This window comes from Meleagris gallopavo, chromosome 16, assembly GCF_905368555.1.
Source record: "Meleagris gallopavo chromosome 16, MGAL_WU_HG_1.1, whole genome shotgun sequence".
Classification (NCBI taxonomy): domain Eukaryota; kingdom Metazoa; phylum Chordata; class Aves; order Galliformes; family Phasianidae; genus Meleagris; species Meleagris gallopavo.
Window position 1 is genome coordinate 8,594,345 of NC_139419.1, and position 27,368 is coordinate 8,621,712.

Consider the following 27,368-nt stretch of genomic DNA (forward strand, 5'->3'; position numbering starts at 1 on the left):
AGGCCGTTTTCAGCAGGCGGAGCCGCACTTCTGCCCGCGGAGCGCCGCCCGCGCCGCCGTTCCGTGCTCGGGCGCGGCGGTGCGCATCTCCTCCGCTCTTCTCCGCGGGAGGCACTGCAGGCGCGGCCTCCCGCCCTTAGGTGTAGCGGCTCGGCGCTGCCGAGGGCGCTGTCGTGGCCCCGCGCTCCCGGCAGGTGGCGCCAGCACCCCGGCCAGGCGTCAGCAGCACGCGGCGACTGCACGCGCGGCCCCTGTGCCGCCCGGCCCGACCTCTGACCTCTGACCCACAGCGCAGCTGCGCGCGCTGCTGCCGAGCTGGGCAGTGTGGGCCGCCCCGCTCCTGCGCTGCGCCTCAGCGGGGGCGGGAAACTGAACGGTGAGGGGACTGCGTGTGGACTGGTACCTCATATGTAATCTTAATACACGTTTTTCTTTAACCCAGAACCCATTCACGTTAATTTCCATATAACCCATAAAAGGAAAAGGAGTTTTGTGTAACATTTCCACAGCTTCTACCTCGAGGAAGAGCTCAGTCACCGATGTGTTTCACGGAGGGAGCGCTGAGCAGATGTGAAGTGTTGGCATTGGAAACGCGCTGTGCAACGCCGGTGTTTCTCATGGGGCAATGCAGGGCAATGGATGGCAATACAGGGCAATGGAGCGCAGTGCAACGCGCTCCCCTGATAGCCCGGGCAGCCGCTCCCGGCCGCAGCCTCCACAGCTTCCAACCTGCGTTCGGGGCCGCTTTTCCTCATGCACACAAACACAACCCGAGGGAAGCTCCTCCCGCCGACAAGGCGCGGAGCCCTCAGAGCGCCGCGGGGCGGCTCAGGCAGCGCGATGGGCGGGAACTGAGGGCCGGTCTGCCCCGCCCTGCCCCGCTCCGCTCCGCTCCGCTCCACAGGCTGCCGGGACCGCTCCGCGGCGGGTCGGGCTCTGCGGCTCCCGGTAGGTGCTTGGAGGCCGGGTGGGATCGCGGCGGGGCCGTCAGGGCAGCCGTCCTGGGCGGCAGCTCTCGGGATGCCCAGGACGGCGGCGGATCCCGTCGGGAATCACTGAGGGCGGAGCGGGGCCGGAGCGCCGGGCGGGTGCCCGCAAATAAATCAGTCACAGTTATTTCCTCGGCGTTGTTCGGCCCGGAACGGAAAGCCCAGTAAAAAACCGAGCCGCTCACGGCAGCGGAAGGCCGTTCATAAGCCTGCCTCCTTCGGCCGACTCCTATCGGGGCGGTCAGCTCGACTCGCTGTAGCTGTTCTCTCAGCCGTGTGCAGCGCAGGTGGGAACGGCTGCAGGCTGCTGGACGCTGCGGGACTCGGGCTGTGCCGTGCTGCAGCCTGCAGGGCGCCGGGCCGTTCCTCGGCACGCTGCTTCTCTGTGCGCCTCGTACGGTGCGCGGCCTTTGGGGTCCTTCGGTTACATCTCAGATCTCTAAGAGCCGTTTCTCCCTCCGAGAAAAGCAGCTCGGTGCTGTTGCAGGACTCCTGCTTGGTGGCTTTGGCGGATGCGTTAAAGTAAAGGGATTTTATACGGGGAGAGGGAGCGGAGAGTTCTCGCCTTAACACTGACCCTACAGACGTTTGGGCTGTTCCAGGCCCTGTCCTGTGCCCTGTGCTGAAGGACGACTGTGTCAGAGCTGGGACAGCCCTAGAAAAGTATCCGAGGTGCTCCCTGCTACTGTCTGGAGCCCTCAAAATCAAAGTGTGTCCATAGGCTGCTGGGGTCTCACTCGGGGATTCTGCCGTACCAGCTGTTTGATCACGACAGGTGCCCTGCAGAAGTAAGCAGTGTTTTGTCAGCACTCTGATGTGAATTCTCCCCTCTGGTTGTGTATTTGCACATGCACTATGTTTGATAACATTGAGCATTGTCCTTGCAACTCACCTCCCTGTGCTGGTGGCGTGGCTCTTGATTATTATGCTGAGAGAAAGAGAAAATAGTTGAAACAATCATTGGAAAAGCCTGAAATTAGTAGAAATGTGATCAGATTTAATAATTGACTGTATCTTATATTTTCATCTTTAATCGCATAGCACAAGGTTGATTTTTAAAAGAAAAAGTGCGTTGGTGTGCTCTTCTTTGCTGCTTAGCTCAAGGAAAGCTTCTGCCATGGACATCGGAGTCTGAAGGATGGGAGCACAGCAGCAGTAACAGCTGCTGCATGGTTTGGATTTGTGCAGTAACGCAGCAGTGCAGAATGTAAGCCTTGGAATGGAGCTCAGGCTTTTTTGTAAGGCTTTTGGTCAAAAAAAGCCTGTTAAGTTTAGAGCAGTGCTTGTGTGGTTAAAGTTTGATTATTGAATTCTGTTTTAAAGAGCATGTTACATGAGGACAGCATTTAGTGACTACACTTTCAAGGTAAACCTGAGCCCTTTACAAGAAGCACAGTTGCAAGAATAAAAGAGAGACAAAAGACAAAGTAATTTCTGCAATAGTGTTCAATTTACAAAGCGAGTGGCAGCATTCCTGCTGCTGCTGCTGCTGCTCCAGCACCCTGGGCCTGAAGCACCTGCTGTGTGTGACTGCCTGCAGCAGCCGACCTGTCCCATAGAAACCGTGTGTTGGCAGCTGTGTTGCACCTCCTGCGGCTGCAAGCCCTGCAGGACTTGGGGTTTTTCTGCTGCTGCTGTTGGAGAAGGGCAGAGTGTACATAGAGCTGAGGAGCAGCACTGAGATAGAGCGAACACCTTGTTCTGCAGTTGTCCTTTCTGGGCTGGTTGGTGGAGCTGATTGGGTGCAGCTGCTCCAGGACCAGGCAGTAGGTGTGTCTGCCTGAAGTTGTGTGCTTCAGGGCTTGATTTTGAAAGCACTAATGAACATGTGGGTGTGTTTTCTGAGTATCCAGGCAGCCTTCCATCTCTTCCAGGGGCTTTGTTTTTTCCTGCCCCATTTTTTCCAGCACGTAAAACATGTTATTCCTGTTAGCTGGGTGCTGGCAGGAAGGTTGATATCTGCGTGGTGCTGAGAACACGGCAGGTGCTGTGCGCTGTAAGTGCAGAAGGCCATCATTTTCACAGCTCCAGGATGAAGCTGTGCATCGTGTGCAACAAATCAGGATGCGCTGCTCTGTGCAGTTTACTTTTGCCCTCAAATTGACAGCAGGCCTGACTGCAGTATATGCATAGTACCCATCTGAAGAGCCAGCAAATAGTTGCGTAAACTGAGCTAAATTTGTATGAAGGTTTGGGTGATTACTGCAGTCATCCCACCCTTCTTATTCCTCATGCAGCAGAGAGATGTGAGTAATTAAAGCTAAAGTGCTGAGACAGCTGTGGCAGCGTAGGAGGCAGAGGACGTGGTCACTGATACAGGGGCCTGGCAGTGCGTGCTGCTGGGCTCTGGTCACTTCACAGGGAGTGCCCTTAATTCCTGATGGAGGTTTACAGCTATGCTGACGTTTGTAAATCTGCGCTGTACTTTTTAAGGAGGAAGATGCCCAGTAGAGTCAGGCAGTGCCCGGCCCTCCTGCAGGGCCTTGCTGTGTGCAGGCTGTGTGGAGGCAGCAGCGCTGTGCTGTGCCCGCAGGCTCCTGGCCAGGCCTCCGGCGCTCCCATCAGCCGGGTTGTTCTCGCCTGTCGGTTCAGCTGTGGTCAGTTTGGCTGCGACCTCAGAGCTGAATGGCAGCGGAGAGACCAGGAGGGAGTCCAGAAGGAATCGGCTGTATGTTGCACTCTCGACAGAAGAAACAAATAGCAAACGTGCGTGGCAGAGAGATGGTTTCACTGGCACTAGATGAACCATGGCAGTGGCCCAGTCTGGCAGTTCACGCTGTCCTCAATATCTCAGCAGCCCCATGCATGTGTGCTTGGTAGCATGAGTGGAAAAGAGCAGGAATGAAGGCGAAAGGGCACTTGTACTGAGATCACCTGGAGCCTGGGGTGAAGAGAAGCAATGCAAAGCCTGGGCACAATACTTCCTGGGAAGCAGGGTACCTATACCAGTACGTGAATGTGGCTGTGCTGCAGGAGATGGACGGAAATGAGCCCTTGCACGGAAGGTGCTCTGCTGCAGTACTGCAGGGCCTACAGCCACCAGACTCCGTGTGCTGGAGTCTGCCTGGCTGAAGCCATACTGCGAGGTGGAAGGGAAGATGTGACGGGTCTGCAAAGTGGCAAACTTCTCCTTCCTCAGAATGGTGCCATGCACATCGGTGCGGCCGGCAGCGTGTGAGCTGCAGGCATTGCCTGTGTTCGGTCCTGCTGAATCATTGCCGCTGTATGGGCAGGGGCCTGGGCACGGTGCCGTGGTGAGATGGCTGGGGTGGAACCTGAGCTCCAGGAAAAAACACGTTCATGACTCACCTCGCCATTTTTATATTGCGTGGCTGTTGCACCAGCAGAGCTGTGCATCCCAAGTGCTCTGTCTCACTGAAAGCGACGTCAGTAATTTGGAAGGGCTGTGTGGGAAGGTGGGCCGTGCTGCAGGGCGGCTCCTCTGGTACTGCTATGGAACTCCCTGCGGTCTCTGACACTGCTTAATGTGTCAAAAGACCTTATCAAAATACAAGAGATCACCTCCCCGACTTAGAAAAACTAGAGCATGTTTTAATAAGTGTGTTCTGCCGTTGTTGCAGATCTGATTGTATTTTTTATCTTTTCAACTTTCATTTTGCTTAGTTCATTTTGGCCCCAGGGGAAGCCAAACCTTCCCTATTCTGTTCTCTTACAGTCCAGGGAGCTACTAAAAAGCTGAGGCTACCAAGCTGTCTCTTTTTGTTAAGCACAAGAACCGTTAATCCAGGACGGCGTTTTTTCATTTAAGCTCTATGTGATGGAAATAGCCTAGCTGTAATTCTAGCTGCTGCCTGACCTGCACGAGGCAGAGGATGAACTTTAGGACCGTGGCATTTGCTGCAGGCCGGTGCCCAGCTCCAGTGGTGATGGGCTCTGCTCTCCCCACAGGGTTTTTGGAAGTGTGCTTCAAACAATCTTCTGCTCCACTGACTGCAGTTATCTGGGTTGTTAAAATAATGCAAATCATTAGAAAAGATTGAGTCAAGTGGGGAGGAGGGCTCTGATGTGGTAGGGAGCTGTGGAGGTGTTGGGAGCACTGGTAGCGTAATTGCATTGCTATGGTGAATTTAAATCAGTGGGAGGACACTGTAAGCCTTCAAAATGGAATACATTTTTTGCCATATACCAATTGCTATTGATCATCATGTAAGCAGCTGGATTTATCTGTACCTTTCAAATAAAAGAAAATACAGTGGGATCTGTTCTTGTAGGCTTTCCAGAGTAAGTTACTCTTTTCCTTTTACCCTTTGCTCCTCATGTTGCCATTTGGAAGCCCTTATTTTGGTGAATGGAGATATGTGTACACAGGGATGCTATGGTGGGCTGCACAGAAAACTGCCAGACCTGCACTGCATTTGGCAGCAGTGGGGTTCGATGCCAGGCCCCCCTCCCTGGCCTCTTCTGTGCTTTGTCCTCCCAGGGATGTCCTGTCCTGGCAATGTGCTTTGCCCTTCAGGCCGTTTGGTGGATAGGAGCTAATGCCTGCTTAAGTGTTGGCAGTGCTGTGGGCAATCTTCTGTCTTGTCCCAGTAATGCTTTCAAACTCCTTTGGCTATTAATTTTGTATGTTAATTTTGTATTCAATATCCTTAGTAAGAGTCCTGAAAAATTGAGGACTCAGCCGTGTAATGTGTGAGGCACAGCTCCCTCGAGTTCTGAAGATCAGTGCTGTGAAACTCCACTTGTCAGATGGTGAAGGGTAAAAACACACGGGATGAGCTGGGAATGTGAGCAAACTGCAGCAGCGGGCGGTGTGTGCAGTCCCTGTAGTCTCACGGTGTTACACTGCCTGCTGATCTTACTTTGGCAGTCCTGTAGCTGCTTTAAAACACCTTCCCAGAAGCCTTTACCTTCTGCAAACCCAGATCTAGCACTGAGGAATTGAAAACCTCACAGAGGTACTCACTTCTATACAGCCAAATGCAGATGGCATTTATTTATTGGCCAGTGAGCAGTTCCGTGTAGGGTTTGTTCTTTGAATAATGGCTCATTCCATTTTTTTTTTCTTCTCTCTCTCACCCAGATTCTCCCCTCTGCCTGCATGTGTGTTGGAACAGCGGCTGCTTCCCTCAGTGCAGGAGTTAAAGTGCCCTCCCACAGACATGGCCGACGAGGACCTTATCTTCCGTATGGAAGGGATTGATAATGCTAGATTGACTGAACTGACCTCTGGAAATTATCTGGATGCAGACAGTGATGATGAAGACAACTATTATATCTGCCCAATAACTGATGATCCAGTTTCTAACAAGTCTGCCAGTAGTAAAGTTGACAATTATTACAGCAACTTAGCCAAAACCGAGCAGTACAGTTCCAGCTCTTCTCCTAGAAACTCCTTTAACTACAAGGTAAGTACTGACTGCAGCCTTCAGTAAGGTTTGGATTTTGTTACTTGGCATGAGAGGGAAATGTTCTGTAACTGCTTTGTTTCTTTAAACTAATGCTTTTCAGTAAAACATGTAAGTCTGTTGTCTCCAGACCTGCAATTAATTCCATGAAGCCAGTGGTCTGCCACTGAATTGCAGACTGTCCCTCTTAGGACAGGAGGGGAATCCCCAGGAGACAAAGCCTCAAAACCAGAAGTGACAGCACTGCATGGTTGGGTACCTGTAGCATGCACTGCTCATGCTCAACTGGAATGGCCCTTGGATTTTCTCTAGACTAAGGTTTAGAGTTCTATTAATGCATCCATTATTAAAATATTAACGTTGTTTGTTTAATAGATACTCTGAAATTCAGTTATGCCTAATGCATGCTCTGTTTCTGCAGAGATACCAGAGGTTTTATGTAAGTCAGCTGACAAATAATCCATCAAAAGCGAAACCATTTTGTCTGCAGTAAGGTTTTTGCCAAAGCTAGTTAGGAGAAGCATTAAAATGTACATTTTCTAAAGAATATGAGGAGTAAAACACTCAGTGTAGACAGTGGGACAGATCTTAATGTGTGCTGGGCTAGACAAGTTAAGACCTGTGGGGAGATTGATCTGTAGTTAGTTTTGTAGTAAAAACTTGCCCCTGGGTTTGCGTATGTGTGGGAGTTCTGAGTCATGTGGCCAGAGATAAAACTGATAAGGACTTAAACTGCATTAATTTCCTCTTTCCTAAGCTATCGTGCTGCTTCTGCTGTAAGCTTATGTCCTGCAGTAGGGAGAGCAGAATATGTGTGCTGTGCTTTGGGCTTTGCAAGGCCTGCTTTGGTGTCTTGGCTCCTAGCACAGATTAAACGTGATCAGATGTGGAGCAGGCAGCTCTCCGAACATTGCTGAAGTCACAGAAATGGTGGCTTCTGACACAGAACGAAACAATCAGCCAGGGCTGACAGCACCTTAACCCACCACAGCCTTAGAGTTTGCCTGCAGACCCCAGAGCTGCTGGCAGCGTGGGGCATTGCTAAGGAACTGCAGAGATGGAACAGTTACTGCCAGTGCTGTGCCTTTAGACAGCCCTCAGCAGTGATTAATTTGCTAGTTACTGAGCAAGACTCTCTTAACTCCTATTTGAAAAAATTGTCAACTTGAACAGGTTTGTTGACAGATGTTCTAAGAATTAACTTAGATAAGGGATTCAGTCTAAGAGCGGCTTTTAAGTGGAAAAAACTTCTTTTTAATTAACAGAGGGGAGGCTATTTGTCAATCAATTGACTTATCACCTGTGTTTTCCTACTTTTATGTCTCTATGCATCCTATAGAATGACACACAGCATCGCTCTAAGCACGGCTCTGTGGTTGACCGTAGTCGGGTAGGTTAAAACAATGTGAACACCATATCTAATAGATGCATAACGGTTTTTTTTTTTTCCTTTTTTCCCCTTCTGTGACTGTTTTTGTTCATGATTTTTTTTTTTTCTTGCCTCAGCCCGTATGTGATCAAGATAGCTGTTCAGTGAAACAATACTCACCTGTTCTCTGCCCTGAAATAGCACTTCCTTTAAAGCATGCCTCTGCAGTTGTTTCTTCACCGTATTTCCTACTATGGGCAACAACAGAATAGTAGCAAGATGTCTGCTTGGTCTGTATGGCAGCCATATGCTGGAGGAAAATAGCACTCAGTACATTTACACAACATCCAACTTGCTGTTCATTTGAAGATTAGAACAGAGCTGTGTGCAGAGCACCTCACGAGATCAAGCACAAAACTCATTTATTTAAAATAATTTCTATGTATCATGGACACATCACCTTTTAGAGAGGCACCCTACTTGAAAATGGTTTGAGATAGGTAAGGGACCACCTAATTCTTCTTGTTTCTGTCCCTGCCTATTCTTTGCATACACAGTTAGGTGTGCCCAGACTTGTATGAAACGTGCATCATCACATGATCTGAGGCAACAGCATTTTTGTTAAAAACATGCAGAAAGACTTTTTTCTCATTGTGTTTTTTAACCTTACTTTATTTACTGTAGTTTTGTGTTCATTTCATGGTTTTCTTGGTGGAAAAGGACATGTTTGAATTGTTAGAGTGTGCTGATTTACTGCCAAAATACAAATAAACAGAGCCATTTAAAAATTTGGCTTCTTCAAAAGCCTCTTGATATCATTGCTGAAATAATTTTATACTGCATTTTTTAATGTTTTGGCTGAGATTTAAATACAAAATGGAAAAATAAAATTGTAAAAATGGCAACTGTTACTGTTTCTGCATATTTGAAATTGGGTCTCAGAGGCAGTAGCAAAGTCTTTGTGGCTGGTATTTCCTTACTTACGGAGGTGCTGTTTGACAGAGGGAGCAGAGCAGCCCTTTCTCCTGCTTACCTTACAGAAGGCATTATGGGATCATGGCTTGAGTTCTTTAGGAGCATTACAATATAAAAAGAGTAACACAAGTGTTGAGAGAAATTAATTTGATAGAGCTGGCAGAGCAAGATGTTAAATTCCAGCAAACTCCTTTCAGCTTTTGCAAGTGACTTGGTGGGGATTGAAATAGCTACTAATCTGGAATTGTTATGATAATCTATTTTTTACAACATGCCAATTTCTAGTTTCTTACACTGAGCACAGTTTGCCAGCTTTGGTGATTATCAAACTGTTTTTCCTCCTTCATATTGCTCTATTGCTTAATGCTCTTTTTATGCTTATACTGCCAGCAAATGCTGTTAGTTACAAAAAGATAGAAAAGCAGAAGGGAATTCATATCATTTAGGTGTGGCATTGTTATTTATATTGTATATGAGAAATGTTTGCCAGTTACAATTTTTGCTAATTATATTTGATGTATACTATACCAGATTTCTCAGTAACTTTCTGATGGTAGGAATTGAAATGAAACCTGATGCGGTGTATTTCTGACCTACTTCATTATAGTAGAAACTATAAAATATCAGGGTGATCTTCTGTACCAAATACAGAAAAAAGGGAAATAAAATCATGGAGGAAGTCTGCCATACCTTGCTCCTGCTGTCACCAGTGCTTTGGGGAGCTGTGCAGCTGCACCTCCTTGTAACACTGAGATCCCTGTGTGCTCTAGAAAATGCCCTTCTCATAGGCTGCTGCTGACTCTGAATAATTTACTGGTTTGCAACTCCTTCAGGAAACCTGGAAACATGCTATTGAGAAAGCTAAGCACATGCCTGATCCCTGGGCAGAATTTCATCTTGAGGACATCGAGACCGAACACGCCACTCGCTACAGGTCTGGGGGTTTTTGCTTTTAATGCTGAAATGAAACAGAACCTGATGCCTTAAGCAAGGGCTGTGTTTGTGTGGTATAGAGTGTGTGTAATTACATGGCTGAAGACCTTTCAGTAGTGTCCAAAATGACTGTGTCTTAACTGCATCTCCCAGGAGTGCATAAATACTGCATGCAGTCAGGAAATTAAACCTTTCAGCAAACCACTATCTTGTTCTTTTCCTTCTACCATCTAAGCAGTTTCACCATACAGATAGGGAAACAAGTATTTTCTGATTGCCTTATTAACTCTGTAAACTTAATCTAATAAGGAAATAAATTCCAATAAAGAAGGAGAGTTTTTTCATAGTATTTTATATCTATATTGCAAGTACTTAAATAATTTAGGAAAAAAACTGCACTCCGTGCCTTTCCCAAAATAAAGTTTCATTGTTGCTTATCTGTGCAGTATTGCTGCATGTGGCTGGAATTTACATCCTTACAGAGCCCAGAATAGCTCAGCGTGGTGTACGTGCTGAAACCCAGTCTGGCTTTGTAAACTATTCTCAGTGCTTCAGCACAGGCTTTGCCAAAACATTTACCCCACTGACAGAGGTTTCTAGGAGGAATGGGTAGGAGTTAGAGGCCAGTTAATTACCCCTGAGCATCAGTGTTTGGGGAGGCCTCCCTTCCCATCACATGATGCTGTCACTCTGCACTGTCCTTCTCCACAGACTGCATCTGGTCCTGATCTGCCACACTATTTCAGTCCTGAAACAGTTTGCATACAGGTTTAGGGCTGCTCAAATATCCCATGAGAAAGAGATGACTCGAGTGTTTCTGTTTCTAACTCTCTTCTGCCTGCTGCAAACAGGGGTGGTACAGAATATGTAATGGGGAACTGAAGTGTATACGTGCATGAAATACTTGGTGCAGGGCTGGGGAGTCAGGCTGGAAATAATCTTGTGTTGGTGACTCAGCTCCTTTGGTTCTCAGTTTGGGTTTTACTGTATTGGGAGTTAAGGGAGTGAGGAGAAACTGGAGTCATGGTTCATATTGCCGTGTGGTTGTGCAGAGACTTGCTTCTCTCGTGATGCAGTGTTATGCCCCTCTGCTTGTCACAGCCATAGCCTGTAGAAGTTGGTAGGGCTCTTCGTGCCCCCAGTGAGCTGCCTAGGCATCACGAGGAGATTTACTACCAAAGCAGATGAGGCCTATTTTGTTGGAATACTCAGAGTCTGTTTATCATCCATAGGATTCGGTGTCCATTTGAAGAGAGATAAATTTCTTCTTTCTCACCTGAAGGACTAACCGCGTAAGGAGGGCAGGAGCATAGTAGGAAGACTGGAAGTTGTATTGAATGGCAGAAGGCCTTTCAAGCAATTAATTAGAGATCAGGAAGCATAGGTGGTGAAAATGGGAGGATTTTGGTTTGTTCTGCATTACTTTTAAGAAGCACAACTTCTGGTTTTGCAGGTACAATGCAGTTACTGGGGACTGGGTTGAAGATGAAGTTCTCATCAAGATGGCTTCACAAGTAAGATCACGCTGCCCTTCATGTTTATTAGCACTCAAATTTATTGTTTCCTTCTTATTACTGACTAATGGCAGCAGGTTTGTTTTTTTTTTTTCCACATAAAAGCTTTGATTCTTCTTTTCTCCTTTCTTTTCTATTCTGGCTCATCCATTATGTTTTGGTATCCCAGCACACTTTTCTCCCCAGAACAGTAGAACGTGGAATTAGACCTTCCCCATCAGCACTGTAAGAGGCATTTGTTTCTTTCCCAGAGATCTCTCCCATTTCAGCCCTCCCATTTCCTGCTGGCCTCATCTCTGCCTGGCAGTAGGCCTACTTATGTTCAGTATGTGGGGGTAGAAGCTACTGTCACTTGGCAATTAAATCATATGATTAGCAATGAGTTGGAATCACCTTGCTCTGTGCTGCTTTTCCCCAAATTACTGCCTCAAGTGGATGGTGGGTTTTCAGTTTTCCTTGTGGGTATGGATATGCTATAGAGCCTATCTGAGAACTACTTTTTCCAGGGCATAAGGGGGAGGGCACTGTTGTGTCTCTTACTGGTTAGAAATTAACTTTGTGAAAATGACAGTGATGGGTTTGTTTTTTTCTTTTCCCTAGCCCTTTGGCCGTGGAGCAATGCGAGAATGTTTCAGAACGTAAGTGTTTGCTAGCTTTATCTTTATTGCAGCATTTTCTTCTGTGGTGACTGGAGTTTCTCACAGATGTGCAGTGCAGCTCCCCGCTTTGCATTTCTAAAAGGTGTAGCTGAGGGGTTTACTCCTATTTATGCAACTCCAACCACAGCACACAGACTGGGATTCAGAAACCAGATCATTCTCTTAAGGAAAATGCAAGTAAGAGTGATGCATGCATCCACTGAGCTTGCTTTGGAAAGCCATCCCACAGCCTTTACTGTAACCACAGTGGCATTGATAACATGCAATTGTGCCCGGCTCCAGCAAGTTATACTGTCAATTAGCAGTTCATAAATTCATGCTATTTCCACCATCTGTTGGAGGCAAAATATTCATAAAAATACAGAAGCAGCAGTTTTGTTTCATTTTTATTGGGTTCTAAGTGTGCCATAGTATCTTTAAATTTGGTGTGCAGTCTGAAGGCCATCTCCAGGCCCATATTTGGGCACAGAAAAAAGGGGAAGAATAGCTGAGTTCGTATGACCTCAACTCAAAAGCCTTCCTTAGTAAAGAAGGCTGTCCTCCCAGAGTTTCCTTTGAATCACGTGTGCCAGACATCTTGTTCTGAGTAAGATGGAGCTTGAACATTAGCAGTTATTCATTCCAGAACAGTGAAGTGTGAGGGAAGGCAAGAGGAACTATTTTGTTGCCTTCTGAATATTAGGAAATATGTCTATGGGCATCAGCACCTACCTATAAGTGAGTCTGTGTCAGAAAAGTACCCTGTTCTTTCAGGTTCTGGATATGACTTTCCTGGAAAACGTAAATGTGCACTTTTAGGTTCTTCTCTCCACTTTCCAGCTGCAGAATCTAAAGAGACTGCATTTCATGTCTGGTTTCATTTCTGGGAAGAGAAACTCCTGAGTGTCAAAAACGTGCTGTTTTGAACTTCAGGAAAAAGGGGGCAGAATAACCCCTTTTATATAACCCAGAATAACCCTCAGTCATTCAGTTCTTCATTGTTCTGGAATGGATTCATGCTGGTGGCTCCACGCTTGCAGAGCCACATAGATAAGCAGTAGAGAAGCCTAGGAAGTAACAAATCTTAATCTGCTGACACTGCTTTTAGTTTTTATTTCTGAATGACCAAGTTTCACATTAGGGAATGTCTTGAGTAGAGACAGAAACAGATTTATCTTTGCAGCTTAACCTATTGCACAAAGAAAATGTAATTTATGTGTCATCTTCCTAGTCCTAAATCTTCTATAAATCTCAGTGGTGTACTGATAATTCCCATCTGGAGTTCTGTAGATTTATGCAGGTCTTTCATCATTACAGTGATGGCATTAGCTGTGCTTAGTTCAATAAACTTCAGGGAGTGTTGGCTTTAGAAGAGCACATGAAATGTTCTATACAGCGAAGTTTGTTTCTTAAGAGATCTGGACAGGTTTCAAATTGTCTGTAATTCTTAGCTCACTTGCTCCTTCCTTCCAAGGCCTGTGTCACAGTGACTGTATAACCCTACAGGAGGTCTTTTTCTTCACTCTTGAGGGACCTGTGGATTAGAGATTTGCACTTCAACAGAAGCTAGAATCAGAGCAAAAATGATCATCTACAGTTTTCCTTCTTGGAGAACGAGGATACTGAGTAGTTATCACCCTTGTGTGCTGAGAAAGCAGCACTGCTCTTCTCTTAGGAGAGGTTTGTCTTCTCTCATTTCTTGTTTGAAAAGCCACTCCTTGTTCACTTCTACATAAAATAATTGTTGGCTGTAAAACTCCTTCATACTGTGTTTTGTGGATTTTTTCTTTTGAGGGGGGGAGGGAGTGGTGAGAGAAAAGTCAGGAAAGTTGTAAGTCCAGAGTGGAAGTAGCAGCAGGCACACGAAACAAGTGCTTTGAAGACTCCCAGCCATTCATATGGAATGAAAAGGTTTTTCCTTTTTTCCCCGCCTGTGCTTTGCTTTTCAGATAATCTATCTGGTACATGATGCAAGATTTACTCCAGACTGAGAGTAATCCTGATCTCATGGCCTGACTTTGTCAGTGGAGACAAAGAAATGGGGAAGATTGAATTAAAATGACTTTTTTTTTAAATTCAAAAATGATTTATTTTTCAGGAAAAAGCTATCCAACTTCTTACACACTCAGAACTGGAAAGCTGCCTATAACTACGTTGCCAAGCGGTACATAGAGAGCGTAGGCAGGGAGGTGTACTTTGAGGATGTCCGACTTCAGATGGAAGCAAAGCTCTGGGGAGAAGAGTACAACCGGCACAAACCACCCAAGCAGGTACATTCAGAGGTCTTGCCATGCAGTAATCCAGTCCTGCTCTTCTATTAGATAGTTTGCAAATGTATTTGGAGGGGATTAGTTGTTCATGTTCTATTCTGTTTAATTGCTGGATAGTCTTTTGCTCTGCTGTCTTTTATCATTATGGTAGTTGTGTTTTAATGAAATAATTGCAAAAATTGCCTTCCACTGTCCAAAATTAGGCACTTTGTGAATGTCAGACTTATCTCAGGTGTTGACTGCACACCAAAATCAAATGATGTTTGCTTTGCTCTTTTTGGTGTTTGCCCAGCTGCTTTTCAGATAACCAGATGTCACAGTATTTATTTCCAGCAGCAGTGTCAGCAGGCACTTAACTGTTAGTGCTCCAGTAAAGTAGATGCTTAAGTCTTCTGCACTTAGTTGGATACCTCTCTAGCACTGATATCAAGAAGAAGTGAGAACCTGGAGCTGTTCAAATACAAATCTTCCAGGACCCAAGGACTGGTGAAATAATTTAGATGCTGTGACTCTTTCTGCTTTAGGTGTCTCAACACAGTATGTAAAGGGCAGAGCATTAAGTTGTGTGCAACTCCCAGGTGGATGGAACATCAGACCAGGTTCAGGATATTGAGAGAAGCTTTTGTCCTCTTTGCAAGGAATGTGCACAAACACATAAGATTCAAAGCTGGTCTTTTGTTCCTGGACAAAAGCACCTCCAGCACCAATCTGCTTTTTGAAAAACAAGAATTACCATGCAGGGATGAAGGGCTGCGCTGTCCTGCATTCCCAGGCAGTAGCTGCTGTTTGTTGACCATCTGTGGTATGCATCAGTGTGCATAAACTGCTTTAATCTGCTGCTACTGTAGCTTTAATCTGCTACTGTGGCTTCAACTGAGAGGAAGAAAGGATCAGAAAGGCACTGCCCTTGCTCTGTGGGACCGTGAGTCCTGCTTTTGGTTCTACCACAGGCTGCTTGTGATGTGAGATTGGATGGGACACTTGGGTCAAAACGTGTGCCTCGCTGTGGGGGCTTTCACAATTTGGTAGCTAAAAACTAGTGAGTGCTTCTGAATACGTGGACTGTGTGTGTTGCATTCCATAAAGGGGTTGATTAATAACTGTCTGTCTGGCAGTACCAAAAGGAGGTAAAGGTTGAAGGGCACAGAGAAGAATCTAGTCAAGTTTTAAATGCCATGGGAGAAAGATGTAATCACAGTGAGAGTTATGCTGGTTTCCCCTTTAAGAATGTGTCTGGTGCAAAGGGATGAGGTGGAGCAGATACAGAAATATCTGAATGGAAGAAAGTCTTCAGTCCTTCTTTGAAGAAGCACATCTACAATTTGTTCAGTAGTTACTCTGTATTTTGCTATCTGGGTACAGACTGCAGCACATTGCTAAAGTCTCCAAAGAAATAAAATAGCCAACATTTGCTAAGAATTTTTCAGTAGGATTTTTTTTTACAGAAACAAACTGTTTTGAAATGACTGCTTTTAATTTATGAAATTCCCTCAATAGCCAAAGCAGCAAATGGCTTATCCTCCATCCCTCTGTTAGACAGACAGATCCTGGCAATTATTTGGCTGCTTTTTCTGGCAAAGTGTTCACAGCTGGAGCATTCGCACGCACGTTGGTCAGAAGACAGTATTCTGTTAGTCACTGTTTATTTTCCTCCCTTCCTAGGTGGATATAGTACAGACCTGTATTATCGAAATGAAGAACAGACCCGGAAAGCCTCTCTTTCATCTGGAACATTACATTGAGGGCAAATACATCAAATACAACTCAAATTCTGGATTTGTGCGAGATGACAACATTCGGCTTACTCCGCAAGTGAGGCTTTGTGTAACACTTTCCATAGAGTCTGCTGGGAGCAGTTTGTTGGCTGTGTCCAGAAGTGTTACTGCCAAAAAAGGAAACTGCAGGCGTTAGAGTACAATGCCAGATGAATTTCTCTTTTTGCAGTATCTCCTCCCCTTACTTGGGGCCTGCTGTTTCGTGCTGAGCAGTTCTTTTTTGCTTTTCACTGTCTGTTGATTTTTAGTGGAGTTGAACGTGATTCATGCTCTTTGGGAACCATAAGCCTTTTGCCTCTAAGAATTTTGATGCCTGTAATTTTAATTAAAGTCTCTTTGATTTAAGGCAAGCTTTAATTTGTAGTAAGTATGTAGTCTGCTATTATCTCAGAGTAATACACAAAAGGAGGTGGCAGACATCTAATTCATCCAAATAAACATCATCTGCATTTGTGCTTAAGAACATGTTTTTATCAGCTGCAGTGTCTGAGTAGGTGAGTCTGACGGTGGTTATAAAAACACAGCTATGGATTTCAAGCGATTGGAATTCTTGTAGTTCACAGAGCTTTTAAAATACTTTGCAAAGAATGCAAAGTGATCAGCATATCAAATGAGTGTTTTATGGGGAGTTGAGAGTTATGTTAGTTTCATTTTTCCCTGTTTTTAAGGTATTTATGCGATGCTCAGTGAAAGCAGGACGTTTATGTTCAGTGCTGTGTTTTCACAGTTTGGGAACAAAGTGTTCTGTGAGATTTGCTGCAGTGAAAGTGTTTGTTTATCACCACCAGTCACCTCCCCCAGGCCTGGCAGTGCTTTTTGGAGGCCTTCCCAGAAGATCCTAATGGCTCAGCTTTCTGCCAAAGGGCTTTTTATACCTCATTTTTGGAACACAGCATTTAAAGCATACAAATGTACATTTCACTGTCTGATACATGAACGTAGAGCCAGATCAGCTGTTCTGGAGGGCCTCCCAGTGGGCACAGTAGTGGAAGAATTCCAGGAGAAGACACTCATGTTTTCTTTTTGCATAATGTGGTGGGGCTTTTCCTGGTGGCAGAAGCAGTGTCCAAGAGCTGCAGAGTTTGGAGATCTACTGGCACTGCCAGAATGTTTATGCAGAGGTGATTCTGCACAGGCTCTGCTAGCTGCTGGTTACTCCCTCTGCCTAGCAGCTCTGAGGGACACAACTGTATGGGAAACAGAATTTCCTGGACTGGAAAGAGGAATACAGCAAGAGCATCTCTTGCTGCTCTTCACCCCTACCCCTGTTAGCCCGTCTTTGAGTTGGGCCAGGTTGGAGAAGCAGTGTCACAGAGGCACTGATACTTCTTTGCATTCAGCAGATGTCTGAAATTTTCATCCACATTTGGACCCTGGGAAGCAATTACTTCTTCCCCAACAAATAATGTTGACTTTAGTTAGCCACTGCATAGGATATTGGGTATTTTGATGCAGCCTGAGTGGCAATAATTAGTAAAACAATTTATGAGGAACTGCTAGTGTTTCTGTTATGCCATCCAGGTTAAGACCGGGGCAAAATCCCACTTGATTGACTTGCACGATTTCACATGAGCCAGTCAGCCAGAATTTATGCCCAAGTGTAATCTCTATGACTCCAGGCTCATGCAAGGACAAAACTCCGTGAGATCCTCTTAGTCTCTTACTGCTATCATCATGATGTTCCTACCAGGTCTGTTTCACTAGTACAGTATCTGTAATTTCTGAGCAGCCACAGGAAGTGTTGCTGGTTTCAGCAGTTAACGGGTGAGTTTTCTCAGACATCTGTGTTCTTTGCAGGCCTTCAGTCACTTCACATTTGAGCGCTCAGGACATCAACTCATTATTGTCGATATCCAGGGAGTTGGAGATCTTTACACAGACCCTCAAATCCATACAGAGAGTGGTACAGATTTTGGAGATGGCAACCTAGGTAAAACCAACATCTTGTTTTTTGAGCTAGTGGGTGTCTATTTTTTTTCTTCTTGCTGCCTGCTGAGTAGCAGCTACATGGCTGAGCCGGCAGGCACTTCTCTGAAGACCTTGGAAACAGCTGGGGAACCTCTGTTGTAAACGGTCCTTGCCCAGGACAGCTGTCGCTAGTAGATTTTATCACAGGCAGATTTAAAACAGGAGCTGATTGTGGCTTATGTCTGCTGGCCCACTCTTAGGCCAAACGAGTAATGAAATAAAGTAGTTTCCTACAACGTGAAAGCAATAATTATGGCTTTTAATTTCTCAAATTTCTTTAATTGCTTAAATTTTCAATGATGAATATAAAGAAGTAAGTCTTGCATGTTATTAAAGCTCCATACATGAAGTTGTTCATAGAACACAGCAAGTCTTGGAAACGGGATCAAGTTTAGGTGTTCTCTCTAATTTTGTTTCTTTATTATATTCCATGCATACATAACTGTTGAAGATTTTGCAGACTACTTTCACTTGTTTGTTTGTTTCCTTTCTGTCTTCTTTTGGTTTCTTAGAAAACTCTTTAGAACTTCTAGCTTTTAATAAGTAATCCATCATGTAAACTTTGAGTAAACCCTTCATGTTTTTTTTTTTCAATGCCATAGGTGTTCGAGGTATGGCCTTATTCTTTCATTCTCATTCCTGTAACAAGATTTGCAAAAGCATGGGCCTTGCACCATTTGACCTTTCATCCAAAGAAAAAGATGCCTTGGATCATAGTAACAAATTGCTTGTAAGTGCTAATGGAAATAAATGAAAAGTGTAGCTAAGCAGTATAGCTGATTTATTCTAATTTTAAAAGCACTGTTAATAAAACTTAAATATATGATTTATGTGGCAGATAAAACCACATTAATTACTAATGTTGCAGTTTAAAATACATCAGTTTAAAATTTACTTATCTGTCCTTGGCTCTGAATTCATGCAATAACTGTAATTAATAGAGAACATCACAAAGCAAACATTTTTAGGACCAAATCGGAATGCTTTGAATGCTGAAATTGTTAGTAGGGTGGGGTGGGTTTTTTTAGATCTAATTTGGAAACTGAAAAAGAATAGAACTGCTCACCTTTAACTGATCTCAGCTTCAATTGAAGTTCGCAAGTCTAGAACTTGGGGATACATTTTGAATGGAGTTCATTCCTAACCAGAATTTCCTCTGGCTGTAATGATGCCAGCGCTTGATATTTTGTTGAGGTCTAGAACTTTGCAAAGGAAGTCGTTATGTACACATGCTTACTTTCCCCCTACTTCTGTGGAGGGCCGCTGTGGAGGAGCAGTCATGTTGACGTATGTATCATATTCAGAACACAGTGAAGCATTACTCATGGGATTTTCTTGTTAATTTGCCAAGGAATCAGCTCAGACAATTCTGCGTGGCACAGAGGAGAAATGTGGCAGCAGCAGGGTGAGAACCATCTCTGGTAGTCGGCCTCCCCTGCTCTCCCGCCTGTCTGAGAACTCTGGAGATGAAAGCATGAGTGATGTGGCATTTGACTCTCTGCCCTGCTCTCCTTCTTCTGCAACCCCCCACAGCCAAAAGATGGACGTGCTTCGTGAGTGCTCTTCACACATAGCTTCCTTGAGGGTTCTTAAGTATTGTGTCATTTGGTTGGTTTTAAATACACAGTATGTTGTATTTAGTCAAAGTACTTCTGTGTAGACAATTAATGTTTTCAGTTCTTAAGGATGCTTTTGTGAAAAAACTGATTGAAGTAAGATAACATCTAGAATTTTCTCCTTGGGCATGTTATCCTTAGAGTAAGATGCACTTTTTTTTTGTCCTAGATTGGCCCGTGTTCAATGAAGTAGATAATTTGGTTCACAAAGACTCTGATCAGCTTGATAACCAAAGGGTGAGTGTCTTTTCAATGGAAAATGAGATTGCAGTTCCTTAATGAATATCTCTTCAAAGAACTATCAGAAGGCTTTGCTCAGTAAGAGCACATGAAGGCTCTCAGCCTGCTCTCAGTGCTGCAGGTCACATTACCTGGGTGAATTTGTTGTTTCTTACAAAGGAAGAATATTTTATTTTGAAATAGCATTATTTTCTTCTTCAGAAATTTATTTACATCTGGTATATTTTAACAGATAATTAAAATATGTATCTGTTCCCCTGCCTGCATGTTGCGTGTACCTCTGGCACTTTTGCCAGCAGCTGTGGTATGACATCTAAACAGAATCCCCATTGATTAGGTCTCTGCAAATATGCATACTGAGGGATGTTGGTCTCCTCAGTTGAGATTCTCTGCAGTAAGTTTGCGAAAGGAATTTTCCTACACCAGGGCCACTATGCCACGGCTATCCATTAAGTATTTTATCTTTCAACTGCCTAAGACTCAAAACTACATTAAATGAACTCATGACTTGATCGAATACGCATCCTTGATTTTTATTTATTTATTTATAATGTATCTTGGAGGAAACATGGACTCGAACTGTACCTTCTGAGTACTTCTGAGTCTGTAAGTCTTGTTGTGTCTGTCAAAGGTCGCACAACATACCTCATTAAACCAAGCAGAAGTTTTCCTCTGTGGAAGTGTCAAGCTGAGATCCTTACAAAGCATAGTGCTAATTTAGTGGTGCTTCCTTTTCATCTTCTGTAGGATTTTGAAAATGGTGGAGACAGTGGATATCCCAGTGAGAAGAGAAGTGAGCTAGAAGATCTGGATCATAGAGAGAAGGTAAGAACCTGACTGTTGGCTTAGCAGAATGAAGCCTTTTGTTCATACTTGAAGTGATTCTATACAAGAATCTCGTTTTCATCCCTCCTAATCTAGACTTTGTGAACAAAGGAAACAGTTGAAAAGAAACTTCCTCACACTGCAAAATTACTTATTCATCTTGGGAATATTCATTACACCTTTACACTATTTGTAATGAGGAGTTTAATTTCAAACATCACATTTGATTGCATATTGCTGGTTTATGGGTTGCTGGTTTGGGTTGGTTTTTTTTCCAAGCGTAGTGTGTTGCACTTGAGAAACATTCCTTAATAGCAAGTCATATTGAATCTATGCATCTGACTGCTTTCAGACTTTACCCTCTCTACCTTCTATTACGAGTTATGGCGTGAGGTATTACAGTATTTAATATTGTTCTCAGTTAATGATATGCAACAGTAGAATTCCTGTGGGATAGGTGGTTACTCCCTTAAAATAAAAACTTACGAAGAAATGCTTTTTGACCTGAACATCTTAACTAGATACTTAATTTGCAGATAGGAAAGAGAATATTGCTTCAAAGGGTAGCACTCTTTTTGTCACCTTTAAAGTCTGAGGGTATTTGTCATAGAATATCTAGTTTACAGGATTAAAGGTTGGTGGTGCTATATTCCTTACCATTTCAGCATGTTCCTTTTTATTCTATATTGCAGTATCACTGAAGAGAATTCATTGGAAACTATTTTGATTGTTGTCCCTGTTTTCTTGGATAGGAGTAATATAAAGGAGTAACTTGCAGACACTGCTTTAAATTAAATATTGCAAATCTCTACATTAACATAGGGCCATTCAAACAACAACCGAAGACATGAATCTGATGAAGACAGTTTGGGAAGCTCTGCAAGGGTAAACAAAGCAGAAATGTTCATAGACAATGAGTTTACCACTCTGCTTGTCCTTTATTCCACTCATCTACCATTTAGCTTTACATCACTAAATCAGATATCAGTTTTCCTTCCTTTTCAACTACAGAATTTCTGCTAATAATAACTTACCCCTCTGTGTTCTTCCTTTTTTTGTCTTTATTTTTCACTTAAAGAAATACCATCATAAGTAAATTGTCACCTCTTTAACTGGTACCTAGTGTAAATTAGTGACTGCCTGGGTTTCTAACCTAAAAAGGATTCATAGTTCTATGGATTTTTTTCTGGCTAACTTGATATCTCATTTCTGCGCTTTATTTTCAAATTGTGTCATATACATAGCTGGGTAAGATTTTTAAAGTCTGTGGCATTTTAAGTGCCTCTCACCACTGTATATATGATTGAAATAGGGAAAAACAGACCTGTTTATGTGCTTTTATAAAATACAGCCTGTTGTAACTAGTTTCTAGAATAATAAATTACTGATCAGTGATATTATCAATAGAGGCTTTGATTTCTGAATGGCGATAAAAATGAATAGTATAGAAGTTTTAATTTGGTATTATATTCCATATTTCAGATAAGTGTGGAGAAATGGAATCTCTACAATTCTTCCAGAGTCCACATCCACAGACCATCCTGCGTTGCTCAAGAAATTCAGAGGCTCAATGCACTAGAACTTGAAAAGAAAATTGGGAAGTCAATCCTTGGGAAGGTAAGATGGATTTGGTAACTCTTCTTTCCAGATGGAAAAAGTGATCTTGTATTTTTATACAAGTGTTTCCCTGCTTGAGTTAATAATGCAGGTGAAAATAAATGGCAAGTGTGTAACGCTTTCTGTCACCTAATCATATTTCATAAGGGATGTCTAAGTTCCACACATTCCATCTGCCTTTGGTCTTGCAATAGTTGGGCTCCTTTGGGAAGGATTCTGCTGTTGATTCTGCAGGAACGTACACAACTTTAAGTAGTTACCTCAGAGAGGTATTTCTTGTGCCTCAGTGAAGTATGGGCACATGGCTTCTGAAGAATGAGATCTGTACTTAAACTGGTGTATCTTTCCTGCATTACTGTGCTCTAGGTTCATCTGGCCATGGTTCGTTACCATGAAGCTGGGCGTTTCTGTGAGAAGGACAAAGATTGGGATCGTGAGTCGGCTCTGTTCCACCTGGAGCACGCTGCAGACTGCGGGGAGCTGGAAGCCATTGTGGGGTTAGGACTCATGTGCTCTCAGCTGCCACATCACATTCTTTCTGAGGTCACTTTAGAGGTAAACAAGAAAAAGGAAAGAAAATTTCAAAATCCAAAACTGTGTTCACATGGAAAAATGATATGAGAGTAGGAGGAAATGGAGACAAAGTGATGGTCAGGTGTTCTGTAGTCTCTTCAGAGAAAATGAATGACTTTGTAGTTAAGGACTTGGACAAAGCACCAAAACCACTGCCTGTTGATATTGCCAGCAAATCATTGTGTATCTTTAGGAAGTTTTTAAAGTATTTTTATTATTCATGTACTCAGCAATTTGGAGCCTGTTTTTCAGATATATTCAACACTTGCAGCCATTGGTAACCTGCAGAAGAACAGGCATTTAGTGTTAGAGAAAGGAAGGGGTGGCTGTACTTAAAAACATTCATTTTAGAGGTTTTCTTTATTTTACTAGGACACAAAGGAGAACAGAAAAAAGGGATTTGATTACTTGCTGAGAGCAGCAGAAGCTGGAGACCGGCCTTCCATGATTCTGGTAGCAAGAGCATACGATACAGGTGTCAATCTAGGTTCAGACAGGTACAGTGCATGACTGAGTGATCTAACTTATAGTTGGTGTATTTGTATATTATAATTGCTGCACATCTTCCGTTCACATGAAGAGCTATTAAGCCATAAGACCAAAAGCATGCAACTAGTAATGAAAGCTCACTTAAGAGTTCATCAAGACACTTTAGCTTGATAACTTCTCCACAAAGTGCCCCCAGCTTCACCTGGTATAGTGATCTGGTGCTACAATGCAGAGTTAGTGAGCTTCTGTGAAAACTCTTGTGTTTTTGGAGACCATCAAGGCTCTGAAAGTCTAGTGCAAAATTGAATTCTGAATCTACAGTGCAAGGTATATTTGTTTTCTAAGGTAACCACCTTCTAAATGTTTTTTTAACATCAGAGCACAGGATTGGAAGGAAGCTCTGTACTGGTACAACGCTGCCCTGAACATGACTGACTATGATGAGGGAGGTGAATATGATGGCACTCAGGATGAGCCCCGGTATCTACTCCTGGCCAGGGAAGCAGAGATGCTAATGACAGGAGGGTTCCACCTGGACAAGGACCCACAGAGATCAGGTGAGTCCATATTTTTTTCTATAATCAGTAATTCTGCTTTTTTTTTTTTTTTCCACATACCTAAAAAATGCGTTTTGTTGCATTGTTCAGCTGCTATAAAGCATTCAGAGGATCGGTACCCTTACATTGTAATGATAGTGAGTGATGTAAAGCTGAAAATCCTGGGGGGAGGGCGTGGGAAGAGATTTTGCTGATGACAGGGGTAGTGGGTGGTGCCTGCTCCAGTCTTGTGGCACACCAAGAAGCTAACGTTATCCTTCACTCCCTATGAGGCCACTGAACTGCAGGTTGCTGCTTGTATTTTAATTTACACCCGTAACTTCAGGTCCTGTGCAGTACTGTCTTAGTTATTATGTAAGCTGTATATAAATCTATACTAACTTGTTGTGGGCTACTCCCTTTTATGGTCATCATAAATACATTGAAGAGCCATCAGCAGGCAGACGTGTAACTTTGAACTTAAAGAGTGAAAGCCAGATTCCCAGCTGATGTAACTTTGCTAACAGTAGTAAAATACCCAGTTGCACCCATACATCTGGCCCTGTATTTTGAAGCCAGTTTCTCTTTTTGTCCTTTAATTGCTTCATGATAAAGAGAGATGCCTTTACCTTGTCAATGTGACTGATACTGTTTCCTGCCTTAGGTGATCTCTACACAGAAGCAGCAGAAGCAGCAATGGAAGCAATGAAGGGCAGACTGGCAAATCAGTACTACCAGAAAGCAGAAGAGGCTTGGGCGATGATGGAAGAATGACACTACAATTAAGCAGTTCTTGTAGATAAACTTTTTTTAAAGACTTAGTATGTTTGCAGCTAAAAAGATATATTTTTGTGGCGTTAGCAGTTTTTTGTACTTTAGTTTTCTAACTTCTTTTGAAATACAAATGCAGCTAGGATGTAGGTTACTATAGCGTATTTCTGTCAAGTGTTTTAAAGCTGTAGAACAGACATTCTGGACCTTTTATATAGCTATATTTTTAACTGTTAGAACAGAGGACGCTGATTTTTTTTTTAACTTTTTTTTTTTTAATGAAAAGTGAAGCAGAAGACTGCTTGGGTTTCACATGTCCTGCTTTATACACAGCAACTGATCAGTGTGTTTACATTTTTCTTCTCTCCCGCACATACAAAATAAATAAACTTCCCTACATTCACAGCATTTCTTCATTGTTGGTGTATCTCACCAAACTTGCATGTGAATGTAAATGTGCAATATAAGCACGTGAAGCATGCAGCTCCTCTTAGTAACTAGTCCCATTCCCAGTGGGCACTGGTTTATTCTCAGATTAATTTTAGATAGAATCTTTAGAGTTTGGAGAGGGGGAGGAAAAAAGGTATCAGAATGACAGTAAGGTTATTCAGAATGGAATATGTGTTATTGCCACCACTGCATATCTTACTATCAGAAAAACATTAGTGATCCTAAGGAGGTGAGGCATCCAGCTACCTCTCTCATTTTCACATTTTGTACAGTATAACAACCTCATTGTGTAGAATTCTACTGATCTCATGTAGTAGTATTGCCCGGTGATTTATAGCAGCATGATCTGTACTATATGGGTAATATATAGTTAATTTTACAGAGACATTTCAGTTCTCAGCAAAGCAAGAACATCTCACTTCAAATGAGAATACACTTTCCAGCATTTCCAGAGGGATATTTGTAAAACTTAGGCGATGTTGATTTACCTGTGCCTGTGTATAGAAAATAATTTATCTGGTTTAAATGGCTTTGTGTGTTTTATCTGCTCTCTTATGGTTCAAAAAGTAACTTCACATGATGCTTTGATAGATTTAAGATGACTGATGAAGGATATATGCAAATATATATGTAAATTTCCAGATTATGTTGGGTAACTTATTAAATACTACCATACGGTACAAAGCTTGTTTTCCATGGTATTAGCACTGGGGAGTTTTCATCTGACTTTTAGCATCATCTCCTGTAGTTTCTAGGAAGCCTCTGTTCTTCAGAAGAGATCAAAAATGGTTTAATGGTTTTAAGTGTCAGTTACAGAAAATTGCTGATTATAGGGAGAAAACATTATAATCCCCAAACACTTGAATTCCTGTAACTTGTCTGCATAATCTTAAGCCATGTATGGTGGTGGTTGCATTATCATGGCATGAAGTTTTTTTTTTCTTCCCCAAATCCAGTATTTTATTCTAAAAACTGCAGTGCTATACAGAGAACATAGCAGCTCTTGCTGTTTCTTATCTTGGCTAACAATCATTTTGCAGGAGATTAACACAAAACCTTTATAGCTTGTTGGTGCAGCCATCTCCTGAGGACATTTTCTGGGATAGAGAAGGGGCAGCCCTTAGGAAGTGCTGAGAGTCTGTAACGCATAGCCAGCCTCACTTCAGCAAAGCTTTTGAGCTTTTATGGGTAGAACTGAACATGCTGCATGTTGATGCAGTTGATTTCAGTGGAGCTCCTTGCTTGCATATACAAAGACTATTGTAAAATTTAGAAACTGCTCAGGAAAGAAATTCATTCTTCCTTTCCTTAATGAGTGTGCTTGTTACTTGGGCCCCAAAGCTGCACTCCCCATTTACTCTTTCTGGCAAATGGATCTTAAATTGTTGTTAAACAGTGTCAAAGCATGATGCTAATAACAACTGCAACCATCAGTGAATGCTTTAATGCCTATCCAAGTTGTGTTTTGAGTGCCTAAAGCTTCTTGGATGTGGCATTTTTGCTCTTCCATATTGTTTAATTATTACTTGGTGATGAAAGGCGAATGTGCCATTCATCTCTGAAGGTGATTGAATACTGAGTGTTTTGTGCAAAACTTACAGTGAAGGCATTGTAACGAGTGGAGACAAAAGGTTTTGTTTTCCCTGTAAGGTGTTGGTGCCAAGAGTTTGAGGTTTTCCTCAAGAAGGAAGCATATGTGCAACAACCCCAGCAAGCACGCAGGGAGGAGAGGAGATTGAATGTGACCGTCCAAAATATGTAAGTAAAGGACTAGAGTATAATTACTGACACTTTTTGATATAGTTTAATTTGCTACATTCAGTAACTGCTGACAGTTCTCTGTAGATCTGATATGTAAATGTCCATGTAGCTCAGTGAAAAAATACCGTGATCAATAATTTGTTTGCCAATACTTGTTAATGCTGTAGACTACCTTCAGTCTTAAGGTGGTATCATGTTATTTAGCTGTACAGTAAGGAGGGCTGACAGCAAGTTGAAAATTAAAATCGTTTACAGAAATATGCACAATTTAGCTATGATGTTCTTTTGAAGATAAACTGTATTGACAGACTTTTTGAATGATACTGCTCCATGCTGTATTTTTAATCTATTCACAATGAATAAATAAAAATCTGTATTTTTTAAAAATGCGAGAGTAAATCTCGAGGCTTGGCCTGGTGAAATTTATCTGGGTGCAGTGTTTCTGAATGTCAGTGGGAGCACAGCTTGGGTAAGGACAGCACGATGGAATCCCTTCTTTGTACAGCAGACATGCAAATACCAGTTACTGCATCACTCCCTGCCCTCTCAGTCGTCTGGTTTCATTCTGACTGGTCACTGAAGTTGTTCTTTTGTCAGTTTGCTCAGTAGAGTTTTTAAAATGTTCCAAAGTTCAGTTTTACTCTTAGAAGCTTCCAGAAATCGTGTTGTTTCTCCTGTTCAATCCTTGTT

At 43.0% G+C, this 27,368-nt stretch overlaps 1 protein-coding gene across 4 annotated transcripts; it reads left to right on the forward strand.

Annotated features, from left to right (window-relative positions):
* The first annotated feature begins 808 nt into the window (after window positions 1-808).
* Window positions 809-27,077, forward strand: EEF2K (eukaryotic elongation factor 2 kinase). 4 transcript variants are annotated; one of them, XM_010719448.3, is made up of 19 exons: window positions 809-948; window positions 6,034-6,358; window positions 7,698-7,748; window positions 9,536-9,636; window positions 11,089-11,149; window positions 11,750-11,787; window positions 13,886-14,057; window positions 15,720-15,869; window positions 17,630-17,762; window positions 18,403-18,530; window positions 19,152-19,353; window positions 19,586-19,653; window positions 20,404-20,481; window positions 21,304-21,366; window positions 21,964-22,098; window positions 22,465-22,653; window positions 23,044-23,168; window positions 23,539-23,717; window positions 24,361-27,077. In XM_010719448.3, the coding sequence occupies exons 2-19, from the start codon at window positions 6,113-6,115 to the stop codon at window positions 24,468-24,470; spliced, it is 2,229 nt and encodes a 742-aa protein (XP_010717750.1). In that variant the 5' UTR covers window positions 809-948; window positions 6,034-6,112; the 3' UTR covers window positions 24,471-27,077. The 4 variants fall into 4 exon arrangements, with proteins under 4 accessions (XP_010717750.1, XP_010717752.1, XP_010717751.1 ...); XM_085237577.1 differs by lacking the exon at window positions 809-948 and adding an exon at window positions 5,214-5,231; XM_010719450.3 differs by lacking the exon at window positions 21,304-21,366.
* The last annotated feature ends 291 nt before the right edge of the window (window positions 27,078-27,368 follow it).

Coding starts and splice junctions, on each gene's coding strand:
- EEF2K (XM_010719448.3), top strand. CDS start 6,113: ATGGCCGACGAGGACCTTATCTTCCGTATGGAAGGGATTGATAATGCT. Junction 7,749..9,535: donor CTGTGGTTGACCGTAGTCGG/GTAGGTTAAAAC, acceptor CAACTCCTTCAG/GAAACCTGGAAACATGCTAT. Junction 22,654..23,043: donor TTTCTGAGGTCACTTTAGAG/GTAAACAAGAAA, acceptor TTATTTTACTAG/GACACAAAGGAGAACAGAAA.